General features: G+C 41.7%; 1 protein-coding gene across 1 annotated transcript; it reads left to right on the forward strand.

Moving 5' to 3' along the window:
- The first annotated feature begins 14,005 nt into the window (after window positions 1-14,005).
- Window positions 14,006-17,108, forward strand: LOC121444430 (toll-like receptor 8). Its single transcript, XM_041646241.1, has one exon. It carries the CDS (start codon window positions 14,006-14,008, stop codon window positions 17,093-17,095), a length of 3,090 nt encoding a protein of 1,029 aa, XP_041502175.1. The 3' UTR covers window positions 17,096-17,108.
- The last annotated feature ends 421 nt before the right edge of the window (window positions 17,109-17,529 follow it).

Genomic DNA, 17,529 nt, shown 5'->3' on the forward strand with positions numbered 1-17,529 from the left:
CCATTTCTCAGACTCAAATGGGCTGTCAAGTAACCATTTCCTCTTACTGTGAGTCTCACAACTTACCAGGGCTTCTAAGTACACTCTGATACCGCACTTCTAATCATTGGCCCTCCCCTTTGTTGAGACACACAGCAGCATCTTTCCCTGTTTTATTTCTCTTTGCAGCCCACTTGCTCCAGAGCAGACCCAATTCATCCTGTCTATGGAATGATCCACTATTCCTTTCTGTATAGTTTCCATATAGCTTCTACATTTAGAAACTGCTTCCTTTTCGTTGAATCTACTGAGTTTCCCATCTTACTCACAGAATAACTGCCTGACGGTCTATTTGTGGTATTGTAGATGTTATGGTGGAGGGCATACTTGGAGAGAGAGTGGTATTATCGTACATAGACACCCTCTAATGCTTTTCTGATTGGCAAATACATTTAGGTTGGGAATACTTCTACATGTCTTAGTTTTCTTTAGTGGACCTGGAAGAGCATAAAAATATCTAGCCCATCACTAGAGAAATGAACTGGATGGTGGTAATGAGGGCTGGAGATACTGTTCAGTGGGTAAAAGCACTTGCCACGGTAACATGAGAACCTGAGTTGAAACCACTAGAACCTATGTAAAAGCATGACACAGTGGCCTAAGTATCTGTAATCTCAGACTTCTTGCAAGGAGATCAAAGGTGGAGATAGGAAACTCTCCAGAAGCTCATGTGCTAGCTAAACTAAAGTCAAAGAAACTCTGTACCAGACAAAAGTGGAAAATGAGGACCAACACTCAAGGTTGTCATCTAACTTCCATATATGAACGGTGGTATGAATATGATCTTATTCAGACACACACAAACATGCATGCACACATACACATTGTACAGACAAAAGTAAAAAAAAAATAAAGTATCTATCTATAGAGCCATCAAGATGTCTCAGTGAGTAAAGGTACTTGCTGCCAAGCCTAACGACAGGAGTTTGAACCCTGGAATCCACACTGTAGAAGGAAACAAACAACCTATAAAAGCTATCCTCTAACTTCAGCATGTAAGCCATGGTGCACGTGTGCGTGCACAAACACACACACACACACACACACACACACACACACACTAATATATTAAATGTTAAATCTTAAAATTTTTGTATATGAACGCAGACAAACTGGGTGATTATGATGAGACTTTTATAAAGGAGCTAGGAAGTAAGGACAGGGCAGTGGTTGGAAGACATAGAAAACTCATAAACAGCCTTTCCTCAAAACAGTGACAGAACACTTGATGCCAGCCAGCTTTTCATTTGGGGCATTCATGAAGAGAGATTTTGAAACACACCAGAGCAGTGCGTGAGTGGCGAGAGTCCTAATACCTACTTTCCCACTATTAAACCCTTGCCCTTTAGTTTCAGTTCCTTTACTCAGAAGTTTTGAGGACCCTTTTTTTAGCTCTTAAAGGCTGTGGTTACTTGTGGGATCACAGATCAGTATTTGGAAGAGTCTGACTTAAGGAAATAAAGGAAATAATGAGAACTGGGAGGAAGTTTTCAGCTTTTTCAGATAATTAGTTTTGAGCTCTAGGACTCATAAAAACTTAGAGGATTGTGGGGATCTTGCCTTCTCTGTGTCTGTGCAGCTATACTAATTGGAAGGAGATAGGCTCCTCCATCACAGTCAAATGCACTAATGTATGTCCTTACAAAGGTTATCCTACTTCTCATCCATATGGTCAAGTATGCCTGTCATTTAGCCATCCTTCCGCTTACCTAGCTCTGGTCTCTGATTTGGAACTCTATCGCCTCACATAGAAGAGTGCCTTTGGCTAACTTGTAGAGATGAACACTGTGAGCTCAGAGTTGAAGCGAGGGATGAGTGTACAAATGGAAAACAACCGAGACTGGGAATGAGTCAAGGCTTAAGTGGCTTGGTAAAGGCAAGGGAAAGATGTGTTTACAAGGTCCCCAATAGCTTTAGACCTTGCAGGCCAGGCCAGGGCAGTCAGGGAATGCAGAGAATTTTCAGCGGTTACCAATGCTCACTCTTGGGCTCAACCAGAGGGCAGCGTCAGGTGACCACTCTGTGTGTTAGATGGAAGTTCTTTTCAGGGTCCTACCTGCCCTCATGTCGATTCTCTTCTCATTTTCATCATTGATTGGGAACAATAACAGAAGACTTTATTCATTTTCCTGGCACATAAAGTGTGTGTGTGCACGCGCACACGTGCACATAATCATGTTTTATAAGATTCCAATTAATTGTTTTATAATTAATTGGTGTTTTCGAAACTTTGAACACAGACCACAAGAGGCACATCTTCTATCTAGTCCAAGATGCCCTGCTCAGCCACCCTACTGTTTTTCTGTTGGGGCTGCTATTGTTTAGCATGTTGGTTTTTGGAAATAGGATCTCACTGTGAGGGCTTCACTTACTTGGAACCCACTACAGAGATCAAACTGTTTTCAAATGTGTGCTCATTCTCCTGCCTCTACTTTGCCAGTGCTCAGATTCCAAGTGTGCACCATCATACTTTGCTGGAACCTCTGAACAATGTTTCAGGCGAAATCAAGAAAGTGAGAGGTATCCAAATGAAGCTTTGATTTCTGAGGTTTTACTGGTCCTAAGTCCATGCCTTCCCTGTGGTGATGGACTGTATAATTTCTTAGGCTGTGAGCTAAAATAAACATTTACATTCTTTAAAAAAAATGTTTGGTCATGTCACAAATGCCTGAGCTGTCTATGTTCCCTATTGTCCTGGGTCCTGGAAAGCTCTCCCCAGCCATGGCCAGATCTTTAATTCCTCAGGGACTGATCCTCAGAGGTCAGTCAATCTAGGAACGATCACCCAAGTCATTCTGTAACTTTTGCAAGGTTTTCCTTCATAACCAGGCCTTCTGTGTCCACATAAATGAATGTCACTCCAGTGTGGTTTCCTTTTACTTGGTGAGAGAGGATGCTGTAGGACAAAACATCTCACTCAGACTTACTTTTTTCTCCAGAGGCCAGCAAGTTCTTTCTGTAAAGAGTCAGCTTTACAGGACAAGAGGCAAATTTCTGATTATCCTGTATGTCCTCATATAGTGAGAGGAAAACAATCTCCCGTGGTTATTTCATTTATAAAATTCAAAACTGAATAACAGTTGAGGGCACTGAACTGTTTAGTGATGAGAAAAAAATAGAATCACTTTCTGAAGGTGATAATATTTTTATAATTAGAAATTGAAGCTAGTGGTCTTATTCAGCATGGCAAATTGCCAAATGTTCCTGGGCAAAATTTCATTTTTCCTTCTGGGTTGGATTTGGTTCCACCCTTCTTGATTGTGGTCTTGTGGACACCTTTCTAGGGGAAACCTGAGGAAGCCCTGGCTCTGGAAGCTACAAGTCTAATTTTATCCATTCAAATCAGAGAAGGAAAAATTCCCAACCTCTAGAATGTTCATTGTCTACTCACCGATTCATTCACTCAATGAACACTTACTTTATGTTTTGAATGAACTTTTATTGAGCGTACAGTGCATGCCAGGTGCTATATGAAGTAGAAGGATCCCAAGTATGGTTTAGTGGGCATTCCCCTGGCAGCCTTACAAATGTGTGGAAGAAAGCAGAAGCATTTATGAGTTAAATAACTAAAGATGTGTTTCAGATATTCCAAAGTCGATACACATTTATGGTAAAAGTGTTCACTTTTAAAAAAATATACTACATCTTTTTTCTATTAAAATGGTATTTTCTCTGTTTTATCACCCGTTTCCCCTAATCCTGATCAACAAAACCCTAAGATAGCCATAAAAATAAGTAGATATCAGCTCATAAAAATATGCTGTGTGGGTTACATGAAAATAATTCTATAAATGACTTTTCCTCTGATTTAAGTTTCGAAATTTTGAAGTGCGGCCAATAAGTGATTTGGTAACAGTTAAGAAATCACAAGTTCCTGTCTTCCCATATAAACTTCTGCAAATCTCAGGCTAGGTTCTGCTGATGCTAAAGAGAACAAATTTCAGAAGTTAGCCAATGCCTGCTCTCTGCACACCTACTGTACACAGGGTGCCACGCTGTCAGCTCTTGGAAGAATACTTGGAAGGAATCTCAGCCAGAAAGAGGTAAGCTGGGCCTTATCTTGCTTGGCTCAATGATCTCAAGCAAAACATGTTTGCTCATCCAGAAGTCTGGGTTGGTGGCCACTGATGTGAACAAAGAAAATACTAACTGAGCAAAGCGATAGCAGAAGTCAAAGGAATCTAGCAGCACAAATTGTATGCTGGGAGGCTCACTAGTCTGATGAGCTGGCGTGGATGTTAGTATAAACTAATTAGAGAGTAAACTTGGAAAGTCGAATGCGATGATAATCATATCATTTTAAACAGGAAAGCAAGACCCTTCCAAGATAGGATTTGAGCTGCTCTGTTATTTTTCTGGCCCTGCTAAGGAGCCTCTTTTCCCCTGGAACAACAGGGTTAGAGATGATGGTGGAGGAGACAAACGTTTTTATCTTCTTTTGGCTGTAGAACATGATAAGTTCCTTCCCTTGATAGCGATGGTCTCAAGCTTCCAAGTGCTTTGACCATTTAATACAGTTCCTCATGTTGTGGTGACCCCCCCCCCATCATAAATTATTTTTGTTGCTGCTTCTTAACTGTAATGTTGCTACTGTTAAGAAGAATCATAATGTAAATATCTGTGTTTCCCCATGGTCTTAGGTGACCCCAAAAGGGTCGCAACCCATGGAGCGATAACTCCTGCGTTACAGACAGGACCAGTTTCTGCATCCTAGTGATGACCGAACTTAATGACCGAAAGGTTGAGTTTCAGTAGCAACAGTTGCTTTTCCTATTTGCAGCCTTAACACACACCTCTCACTACCTCTTCTGCTGCTGCTCTACATGGTCTAGATACAGTACGTGATCTGTTTTTATCAATGTCGGAAAGTATCAGGTTGAAAATCAAAGAAACTACACGCCTTTCTGAATATTGCATTTAATAGAAATTTCAGGGACGTTTGAAGAGCAATTGGGAAGTCTGACTGGAAAATAATTTCATCCAAAATTGACCATATATGTTTTTCCCCAGCCATTTAGTGCTCATTTAAGTCCTTGGTGTGCCTTTTAAAAATAATTTGATGTCTATTTAGCTTACTGGATATTAATTTTTATGCTCACTTAAGGTCTATTATGGATCTTGAATATCAGCTTATTCTGCACCAAAATCTTATGATGCATTCAAATGACTGCAGGACTATGGGGGATTGGTCCCAGTAGATCAACAGAACATGTGACATTGCAATTCAAGTTGTCCAGTTTTTATTTGGTAAATTGCTGTGATGGTCAACACGGGTGTAGCGTAAGCTTGCAAAACTACCCACTTCATTCCCATCGATGACAGGTGGAAGCCAAGAACTTTGGGTATAAATTAGAATCATGGAGAGAACCTAATGAGGAAAGGGGGGCTTATTTCTAACTAGGCATTGGTAGCTTTTGAAATCCCTTTGTGTCTCCAATGTGTAGCCACAGTTAAACATCACGTTCTCGATGACACATGAAGGGTTTGGTCTCTTCGTTAATGAACACAGTATTTTCTTGGGAATGGGAGGGAAAATTCCAGAAGTCCCAGAAACTTGTTTACTAGCCATCATGACTTAAGGTCTACTTACTTCTCTGACAAGCAGAGGTCATGGATTAATGTGATGGTAGGTGAGTGCCGAGACATAACCCAAGATACTAGTATTGTATCTAGATCTCAGCCTGAGCATGCTGACCCCCAAGATTCTCTCCATGTTTCTAACTAACACCAAGAGGTCCTTGACTCCCACCTGTTACCAAAGGGAATAAGGTGGGTAGTTTTACAAGCTTACTTTGATTCTCCCACTCTTCTTTCTGTATTCTACTTTCTTATGATATAATTATGTTGACCAACAGAGTTCCTTTTTTTTCAATCACTGCTCCTTATCTTTCCATGTGATAATCCTAAAACCAGCAGAATTGATGGGAGGGAAGGCAGGCTTGTGGGAAGCCCAGACTCAGAGAGAATGTCATGGCAGAAGAAGGCATTACCCATAAATAGTTAGATAATATCTCCAGGTACATCTTTATGATACCCACCGAGTCTATTCTGAACATCACCATTATGAAGAAATGCCTAAGTTCAACTGGGATATTAAATACAGTTGAAAATTTTGATATTTTTACATGTTCATGTGTGTGTGTGTGTGTGTGTGTGTGTGTGTATGGATGCTCCTGTGTGCTCAGAAACAAATGTGTATGTGTGTAATCCTTAGACTCTGTCCATTGTAATGTTTGAAACAGGGGTTCCTTGCTTGACTGTAACTTGCCAAATAGGCTATGTCAGGTGATCAATGAGGCCCATTGATATACCTATCTCTGCTTTCCAGCCACTATACCTAGGTTTTCATTTCTTTTTCTATTCTTTTCTTTTCCTTCCTTCTTTCCTTTCCCATCCCCTTTCTTTTTAATGTGGTTCTGGAGATCAAACTCAGTTCTTTGCACTTTCAAAGCAACATTTTTATCAGTAGAGCTATATACCCAGCCAAATTTTTACTATTTTTTTTACTATTTACAGATTTAACTGTTTTTAAACTATGGACTCAAACGTACAATTATTCGGAGAAATAAAGAAAGGAGTATGCTAACACAAAACCTGTGGTACTGTGTGGGCCTTAGCAAATGCAAGTCGTGCATCCTTTTCGGGTGACAAGAGAGCTGCTCATTGGTACCTATGTCTAATCTCAGTAGCTTTAGTGCCATCCTATTGAAATTCAGAAGATCCAGACTGTCAGGCATGTTCTCCGTGGTGGCCGAATCAGCACAGAAAGACAAAGTAAAATATCTGCCCCCAGTGTTTGTGTCTCAGAGCTGTGAAACATATGATAGTTTATTATTTTTGAGAGTTGTTAATTTTTATTTACTTGAGTGCTCTGCTTGCATGGGAGTATTGTACCATGCGTGTGCCTGGTGCCAATAGGTGTCCAAAATTACTAAAGAAATATGTGCTGGGAACAGAATCCAGGTCTTCTGCAAAAGCAATAAGCCTCTTAACTACTGAGCTGTCTCTCCAGACCCTAGTTAAGATGTTTTTGTTCATCACTTGTAGCCAGGTCATTGTCAATTTGTTCCTTAGGTTACAGCCCTAACTCATGAAACCATCTGAGCATATCTATGCTCTGTTTCAGTTTGGCTGCCTACTATTGGAGCAACCTTGGATAAATTAACCTCTCAAAGCATTAGGTTCCAAGTCTGGGAAACAGACTTGGTTTTTTATGAGGATAAAATAAACAGATACATGCACTGTACTCCTCTGATGGCAAACCCCTCCACAATCCTAAAGGCATACTTTGAACATATCCTTAAGTGTGCTGACCACAGAATCCATCTCTTCAGCATCAAGTGCTTTTGATTGGCACCATGTTTTTTCTTGTTCTCCAAAGCAATGCATAAATCCACCAGACAAAATAATCTGCTACTAACTTCAACTAAGATGATAAATCATATTTGAGTATCTATTTCCTTTTAAAATATTTTTTTTTTTTTTGGTTTTTCGAGACAGGGATTCTCTGTGGTTTTGGAGCCTGTCCTGGAACTAGCTCTTGTAGACCAGGCTGGTCTTGAACTCACAGAGATCCTTTTAAAATATTTATTTCTTATTTTATGTATATAAGTGCTTGCCTGCATGTATGCAAGCTCACTGCATGCATGACTGGTGCCCTCGAGTACGGTGTCAGATCCATCCCCTGGAACTGAAGTTACAGGTTGTTCTGGGTCACAATATGGGTACTGAATCAGGGTTCTCTACAAGAGCAGTAGGTGTTCTTAACTCCTGAACAATCTCTTAAGCCCCTGAATATCTATTCCTTAATTAGTTAGTGGCATAACTAATCAGTGATCAACATTATCAAGTAAGCATTAATCTGAAACCATTCAAAGTAAGGTAGAACTTCAGGCTAGCAAATTTTCAGCTCTACTTGAGTTCCACCCACGTGGTGCCAGAATAGTTAAGTGAGTCAATTTGTTGTATATAATGACGAATAGGATTTTGGGGCCCTTTGGAGCAATCAGGCCTAATCAGGACCATTTCTAGAAAGGGGTACATCTGGTCTGAGGCAAATTACAGCATGTTAAAGGAAAAATCAAACTTGTTTTTCTTGGATGGCTAAGGGGGAGAACTCAAGGCCATTGGCATGTTAGGTGAGCACTCATCTGCTAAGCTACACTATCAAATCCTTCTTGTGTTTTTGTTCGTCGGTGTGGTTTGGTTTTTATTTTTTATATTTTGAGACAGGATCTTACTAGGTAACTCGGGTGGATCTGGACCTCATGATTCCCTTGCCTCTGAGTCCAACTTGTCATGAAGGAATCCTCGCAGAGGGTAAAGGAAGGAGTTACCTGTGCAAGATGAATGCCAAAAGGGTATAACTAACTCTACATGCTGCTGCCAGGCCTGCACTGTGGGTTGTGTGGTCTTTCCTTGGGTCTCACCCAGAGGTGCTGTGGTTCCCCGTGGACCTAGAGTTTTCCTGTCTAAAGACCACTGGACCAGCGGGCACAGGGCGGCTCCCAGCCTGCCCATGATCCATATGGGTTCTTTTTGAACTGCTCTTTTCATTATAGCAGTGTTTCCAAAGGGCTCAGTAGGTATCCATCAGGGCACAGCATGAAAAGAAAGATCTGTGCGAGGTGACTGAGGCAGAGTTCCTTGGGTTGCTTGATGCCTTCAAGAGAACTGAAGGCTATGTACCATGGAATCAACCAGTGTACAGCTCTGTGCACAGAAAATAGAAAAAAAAAAAAAAAGAAGCTATGAAATCACTTCCAGAACAGTGGCAGCTGCTTTTTGGTAGCCAGAGGGGAAGTTAAGCTGTTTTCTTTCTGTTGCTACTTTTTTGGATGGTGTTTATGATTCATGGGCTTTCTTAAATTAATGAGTTTCGGTTTTCTCCTGTTGACCAAGGCTACACACGTGAGCCCTGCAGTTTCCTTCTCCTCCTCCGGGATTTTAGGCTGGCAGCTCAAGGGCATGACTGTACAGAGAGCTTTTTGGATCGATTGTCCTGGTGATGGGGTCCACTGAATCGCGGGATGTTAGCACTCCCGCTTTCGTGTATAACCAAGTGTCGCGAACGTGAGCGCTCAAACAGCAGAAATACACGCTTACACTGATTTACCACAGTCCAAATCCTCATGCTAGGCAAACTTCAATCCTTTGTGGGGGCTCTGAAGAGAACCCTAAGAAAGGACAGGACACCAGTAAGCTCGGTATTCGAAATAAATCATCTCTTTGTCCTATCATTAAAAACAAACCAGGGACTGGAAAAACTGTCCAGCAGTTAAAAGGATGCATTGCTCTTGTAAAAGATCTAGCGTTTCAGTTCCCAGCGCCCACGTGAGGTCGCTCAAAGCTACCTGTAACTCTAGGTCTACAAGAACCGATGTTCTATCCTGGCCTCCAGGGGCACCTACCCTCGCATCCACGTACTGTCCCCCCACAACACACAAATGTATATAACTTAAAACAAATCTTAAAAACCGAAACTACAAATCCGGCCAGGTGCAATGGCATGCAAGTGTAATCCTGGCATTCAGGAAACTAAGGAGGATCATGAGTTCAAAGCCAGTCTGAGCTACCGAGTAAAACGTTATCTCAAAACCAAAAGAAACTAAAACTCCTAGCAAGCCTCAGCCCTCAATCCGTATCTGTTTTGTGCAGAAAGTTGTCTTGGAACTGGAGCTAGTTTGAGGGGAGCCAATGAGGCCTTGCTCTTATTAAAGATACTTTTTTTTTCTCCACCATGGATTTACATTGGTCAAGTTTTGTTTTCAAGTCCCCTATCATTTTATAGCTATGGCATGTGTCTCCCTAGCCTCACCTTGATCCAAGCCCTACTTGCCCAAAGCAAGTCCATGCAGCTTCCCACCTGGGGTGTTGATGAGGATGTTCACTAATGAGACAGATGCCAGGGTTCCCAGAGCTAAGCCTGGGATGAGTATGGTGTCCTGTGCTCTACCGGCAGAGCATTCTTTAACCCTCTACCTTTCCTGTTCTCTATCTCTCTCTGGTAGCTCATGCTGGACTTGACGTGTGTCTAAGGTTCCTGGATTTCACCTGTCCAGACTTTGAGTCTCGGTAAGGGGTGGAACAAGGACAATCTAATATACATAAAGTTGTGTGTGTTTCAGGGGCGGGTGTTGCCTGCTTGTCTGTCTGTCATCACTTCCTTTCAGTGTCTATGAAAGCCAGAGGAGGGTGTTGGATCCCCAGGAACTGGAGTTAGAAACAACTACAAGCTGCCGTGCGGGTACTGGGTATTTAACCCTGGTCCTGACTTCCTTGCTCATCTTCTCCCTACTTCTGCTCCTCATTGGGACCTTGGGAGCTCAGTCCAGTGCTCCAGTGTGGGTCTCAATTAAAAAATGGGGCACTGAACTGAACAGAGAATTCTCAACAGAAGAAGTTCAAATGGCTAAAAGACACTTAAGGTCATGCTCAACCTCCTTAGCAATCAGGGAAATGCAAATCAAAACAACTTTGAGATATCATCTTACACCTGTCAGAATGGCTAAAATCAAAAACACCAATGATAGCCTTTGCTGGAGAGGCTGTGGAGGAAGGGGTACACTCATCCATTGCTGGTGGGAATGCAATCTTGTGCAACCACTTTGGAAATCAGTGTTTCGGTTTCTCAGGAAATTCGGGATCAACCTACCCCTGGACCCAGCAATACCACTCTTGGGAATATACCCAAGAGATGCCTGATCATATGACAAAAGCATTTGTTCAACTATGTTCATAGCACTATTATTTGTAATAGCCAGAACCTGGAAACAACCTAGATGCCCTTCAATGGAAGAATGGATGAAGAAAGTATGGAATATATACACAGTAGAGTACTACACTGCGGTAAAAAACAATGACTTCTCAAATTTTGCATGCAAATGGATGGAAAGAGAAAACACTATCCTGAGTGAGGTAACCCAGACCCAAAAAGATGAACATGGGATGTACTCACTCATAATTGGTTTCTAGCCATAAATAAGGGTCACGGAGCCTACAATTGGTGAACCTAAAGAAGCTAAATAAGAAGGTGAACCCAAGGAAAAACATATAGTTAACCTCTTGCCTATGGGAAGTAGACAAAATTGCCGGGGAGAAAAGTGGGATCTTGGGTTTGGGGTGGAGTAGGGATACAATTTTAGCATGACACATATTCCCCATAGTCCCCTCTACAAATTAATGTGTTTTTATATTCTGTAATTAAAGGGTGTAATAGAAACCTTACCAACGTTCTCTCAGGGACATGATCAAGACCTGCATCAACTGGGAAGGCCATGCTGATAGCATGTAGTCTTGGTCTCACTAGAATGACACACTGTACTTCTACGAAGTATATATGCATTTCTTTCTTCCCAAATGTATAACCCCAGTTGAATCATAACAAAAATGTCATGCAAGTCCAACTGAAGGACCTTCTACATAACCATCTCCCTTCTCATTTTTATTGTCTTCCTACCTAATGTTCTATCTACCTTTCTACCTTTCAGTATAGACATCAGATAGGTAGATATTTTCATATATTCTTTTCCAGTCCAGTGTTGAGTTTGAAAACAGTTCCTGAAATGAAATATACAGTCAATAAATATTTGTTGAATGGATGAGTATAAAAATTATCTTATATATTTCCCATTGCTACACTGGACTCTGTGACAGTACTACAACCAGACCTCTATCTATAGACATTTAGATTGTTTCCAAACTTGCGCTATTGCTAAAAGTTTTGCTTAGAACAACTTTCTATGTAGACATTGGCATGTGGAGCTATGTCCCTAGGATCTACTTCTGGAATTGATATTTCTGATTCCAAGTCTGCATTTCTAGTTTTTTAAAGGTGTAGAAAACTGCTGTGCATCCTAGACGTGGGATTAACTTCTATTTCTACCAGCAAAATATGAGAGTTCCTGCTTTACATGTCCAGCTGCACAACAGCTTTGGTTTCAAACTAGGATCAGTGTAACTTATTGAGTAAAGCTGAATATGTTTTTCTCTGCTTAATAAGTATTCCCAGGGGTGGAAGAGATAGCTAACTGGTTGACAGAACTCTTCCAGAGCACCCAGGTTCAATTCCCCACATCAATATGGTGGCTCACAGCCATCAGTAGCTCCAGTTCCAAGGGACTGTGCCCTCTTCTGGCCTCCAAGGGTACCAGGCACACATGGTACAGACATATATGCAGACAAAACATCAATACACAAAAACGTCTACTCACATTTTAGTTTTTAATGTTAATATATTTTGGTCCATTTTTTCTATTGAGTTGTGTTAATAAGAAGATTCTATATGATGAGAGTGTATTAAATATAAATGGACAGATGAAACAGATCAGAGAATCTAAAAATGGATCCAAATGTACAAGAAAGTTGTATGAGGAACAGTGAGCATAACACGGCATGGATCGATCGGGTGATTCAGTAAGTGATTCTGAGACAACTGGGTCTCCATTTAGAAAAGAATACCTTGCCAAGTGGTGGTGCACACCTTTAATCCTGGCCCTTGGGAAACAGAGGCAGGTGGGTCTCTGAGTTCAATGTCAACCTGGCCTATAGAGTGAGTTCCAGGACAGGCAGGGCTACACAGAAAAAGCCTCGCTTTGAAAAACAAAACAAAAAAGAAAAGAATAAGAGTTTACCTCTCACACTTTATGCCAAAATAGTTCTAGTGGGGTGAGATATTTTAATGTGAGGGAAATGAAATCATAAATTTTTTAAAATGTTTATTTATTATGGATACAATATTCTGTTTGCATATATGCCTGCAGGCTAGAAGAGGACACCAGATGGTTGTGAGCCACAATGTGGTTGCTGGGAATCGAACTCGGGTCCTTTGGAAGAGCACGCAATGCTCTTAACTGCTGAGCCATCCCTCCAGCCCCTAAAATCATAAATTTAACAGGGAAAATGTTAGGAAAAATCATTTATCGCGATTGTTGTTTCGAGCAGTGTAAAGAACTTTGAGAAAATGATACGCATCATCACCACAGAGACCAAAAGAAGCAGAGAAAATAACGGCAAGAACTATGCAAAAGGGCCAGGCGATGGTGGCGCACGCCTTTAATCCCGACACTCAAGAGGCAGAGGCAGGCGGATCTCTGTGAGTTCAAGACCAGCCTGGTCTACAGAGCTAGTTCCAGGACAGGCTCCAAAGCCACAGCGAAACCCTGTCTCGAAAGAAAAAAAAAGAACTATGCAAAGCAGGCAATGCCTTTGACTTAAGGATTTTAGAGGATACAAAAATGGATGCCAGCCTTGAGTTCTTCTTAGGGACTGGACAAAGTTTTATAAAGGCTTAGGTCAAGCAGGGCTGGGAAAACAACTCAATGGATAACACACTCGTTGTGTCATGCAAGGACCCATGTTCTGAGCCCCGAGAAGCCACATATGAACTGGTCAAGTGTGCTGGCCTACCTGTAATCCCAGGTCTTGAGAGACAAACACGTTGGATCTCTGGGGCAAGCTGGCTCTCTAGACTAGTCAATTTGCTAAGCCCTGGATTTTCATGGGAGTTCTTACCTCAGTAAATAAAACGGGCAGTGACTGCAGAAGAAACCTGTTTCAACATCTGGCTTCCACACACGTGCACACACACTACACATGCGAAAGAGTGGTTATACAAGTAGTTTGTTGCTAAAAATACGTGCCATGCCATGCTATAGACTTTGTGTTACCCACAACCATGCTTAACTCTGACTCAACGTGGAGGGGGCATCTTGAATAAGACCCCTTCAAAAACTTCCTGGCATCATATCTCAGAGAGTTTCTGCTTGAACTTTTAGTCCCCTGGAAGCTACAAACATATAAATATTGCGAAACTCCCTCTATGCAATGTATTAAACTATTCATAGTATTTCACATCTCAAGGATCATATAAATTTGATGGAATACTCTTAGTTCTGCCAAGAAACACCCAGCAGATGTTGCCGCTCTAATACTGTGCTTCCATCTTTGATTTTTTCCATAGGGAAACATGGGCCGTCAGTCATGGATTCTGACTTACTTGTGCCTGCTCTCCTCCGGAACTGGTGCGTTCTTCTTCAGAGAAAATTATTCCAGAAGCTATCCCTGTGATGAGAAATGGGAAAATGACTCTGTGATTGCAGAATGCAATGATCGCCGACTACAAGAAGTTCCCCAAACTATAGGCCAAGATGTGACTGAAATAAACTTGTCCGACAATTCCATCATGCATGTGACAAACGAGTCCTTTCGAGAGCTGCGAAACCTCACTAAAATAAATCTGAACCACAATGCCAATCAAGCACACCCAAATGAAAATAAAAATCGTATGAATATTACAGATGGAGCATTCCTCAACCTCAAAAAGCTGAAGGTGTTACTGCTTGAAGACAACCAATTATCTGCAATGCCGACTGGCTTGCCTGAGTCTTTGAGAGAACTTAGCCTAATTCAAAACAATATAAATATGATAACTAAAAACAACACTCTGGGGCTTCGGAACATGGAAAGACTCTATTTGGGCTGGAACTGCTATTTTTCTTGTAATCAAACCTTTAGCGTGGAAGATGGGGCATTTCAAAACCTTATAAACTTGAAGGTGCTCTCCTTGTCTTTCAACAGGCTTTTCCACGTGCCTCCCAAACTGCCAAGCTCCCTAACAAAACTTTTCCTGAGCAATGCCAAGATTATGACTATCACGCAGGAAGACTTCAAGGGACTGGAACACTTAACATTACTAGATCTGAGTGGCAACTGTCCGAGGTGTTACAATGCCCCTTTTCAATGCACGCCTTGTGAAAAAAACTTGTCCCTCACCATACATCGCCTGGCTTTTCAAGGTCTTACCAAACTTCAATATCTAAACCTCTCCAGCACTTCCCTCCAGTCCATTACTTCCACCTGGTTTGACAATCTGACAAATCTGCAGGAACTCCATCTTGAATTCAACTATTTACTACAAGAAATTGCTTCAGGGGAATTTTTAATGAAATTACCCAATTTAAAAATCCTTGATCTATCATTCAACTTTCAAGAAAGCAAATATTTACCATCTATTAATATTTCCTCAAACTTCTCTAAGCTTCATTCTCTCAAAAAATTGCACTTAAAGGGCTATGTATTTTACAAACTTGAACAGAAAAATTTTGCACCCCTTCAGAGTCTTCAAAACTTAACAACTATTGACTTGGGCATTAACTTTATTACGAAAATTGATTTTAAAATTTTCCAAAATTTTCCCCATCTGAAAGTTATTTCCTTGTCAGAGAACCGTATAACACCCATAGTAGATCACACAAACAACCCCTCTTTGCCATATCATCTCCTTAAATCCGGCTCAACCATCACCAAGTTTGATCCCCATGCGAATTTTTATCACAGCACCAAACCTTTAATAAAGCCACAGTGTGCTGCTTATGGCAAAGCCTTGGATTTAAGTTTAAACAATATTTTCCTTATTGAGAAAAATCAATTTGAACCTTTTCAGGACATTGCCTGCTTAAATCTGTCCTTCAATGCTAACAATCAAGTGTTGAGTGGCACAGAATTCTCAGCCATGCCCCACCTCAAATATTTGGATTTATCTCACAACAGACTAGACTTTGATGACAACAATGCTTTCAATGAACTTCAAGAACTGAAAGTGCTCGACCTGAGTCACAATGAACACTATTTCAGTATAGCAGGGGTAACACACCGCCTAGGATTTATCCAGAACCTAATGAACCTCAGTGTGTTAAACCTGAGCTACAATGGCATTTACACACTCACAGAGGACAAAGAGCTGAAAAGCGTGTCTCTGAAAGAATTGGTTTTCAGCGGAAACCGCCTTGATCTTTTGTGGAATACAGATGACGACGACAGCTACTTGACCATTTTCAGAAGTCTCTGGAATCTGACACACCTAGACTTATCTTACAATAACCTTCAACAAATCCCCAATAAAGCATTCCTCAGCTTGCCCCAGAGCCTCGAAGAGCTGCGTATCAACGGGAACAGGTTACGTTTTTTTAATTGGACATCCCTCCAGCATTTTCCTCAGCTCCGTTTACTGGACTTACGGAGAAACAAGCTGTATTTTCTAACCAATTGCCTATCTAAGTTTACATATTCCCTGAAGACATTGCTGCTGGGCCATAATGAATTTTCTCACCTGCCTCCTGGCTTACTCTTTGAATCCAGTAGTCTGGTCCACCTGGATCTAAGTTTCAACAAGATAAAGATGATCAATAAGTCCTCCCTGCAAATCAAGACTAAACCAAATTTGTTTGTTCTGGAACTAAGTGGGAACCATTTTGACTGCACATGCGACTCAGGTGATTTTCGAAGCTGGATAGATGAAATCATAAACATCACAGTTCCTAGACTAGTAGATGTTATTTGCACCAGTCCTGGGGACCAAAAGGGGAAGAGCATCATGAGTCTAGAGCTCATGACGTGTCTTTCAGATACCACTGCAGTGATCCTGTTTTCCCTCACATTCCTCATCACCGCCACGGTTATGTTGGCCACCCTGGGTCACCATCTGTTTTACTGGGATATTTGGTTTATCTATCACATGTGTTCAGCTAAGTTAAGAGGCTACAGGTCCTTGGCCACAACCCGAACTTTCTACGATGCTTACATTTCTTACGACACCAAAGATGTGTCTGTTACCGACTGGGTCATCAATGAACTGCGCTACCACCTTGAAGAGAGTGAAGGCAAAAATGTCCTCCTCTGCTTAGAGGAAAGGGATTGGGATCCAGGGTTGGCCATCATCGATAACCTCGTGCAGAGCATAAACCAGAGCAAGAAGACAATCTTCGTGTTAACCAAAAAATATGCCAAGAGCTGGAACTTTAAAACAGCTTTTTACTTGGCCTTGCAGAGGCTAATGGATGAGAACATGGACGTGATTATCTTCATCCTCCTGGAACCCGTGTTGCAGTATTCCCAGTACCTGAGGCTGCGGCGGAGAATCTGTAAGAGTTCTATCCTCCAGTGGCCTGACAACCCCAAAGCAGAAAACTTGTTTTGGCAAAGTCTGAAAAATGTGGTCTTGACTGAAAATGATTCACGGTATGACAATTTCTACACTGAATCCATTAAGCAATATTGAAACCGGGAAGTCATGACTCCACGCCATCCTAAAAACACGTAGCTTCTCTTTGCCAAGGACAAAGTTGAGTTTCTGTGAGTGCAGAAACTCAGGGCTGCTCAAGGTGCCCGCTCGTCCCTAAACAGGAGACTTGCATCAGCCCCTCTAAGGCTCAGGTAACTTTGTGGAAGAGGCGGTCGAAAGAATGTATGAGCTGGAAGACGTGGAGAAGGGCTGAGGATGCTCTCTTGTGGGCATGACACAGCCACTGCGATCATGATCTCATAGCAACTATGGTTCTGTGCAGGGGTCTGCACAGAAGTACTGACTGTGAAAAAGACCCTTGTAGGGAGGAGGGTAGGTTAGCCACAGTGGGAGGGAGAGAGGAAAAGGTGGACATGAGAGTAACTGTAATGCATGGGTCTCCTTCAGAGACTAGCCTGTGGGATCCACTC

The sequence above is a fragment of the Microtus oregoni genome, unplaced genomic scaffold (genome assembly GCF_018167655.1).
Source record: "Microtus oregoni isolate MIOR12 unplaced genomic scaffold, Mior012 000124F_ref0000388, whole genome shotgun sequence".
Classification (NCBI taxonomy): Eukaryota; Metazoa; Chordata; class Mammalia; order Rodentia; family Cricetidae; genus Microtus; species Microtus oregoni.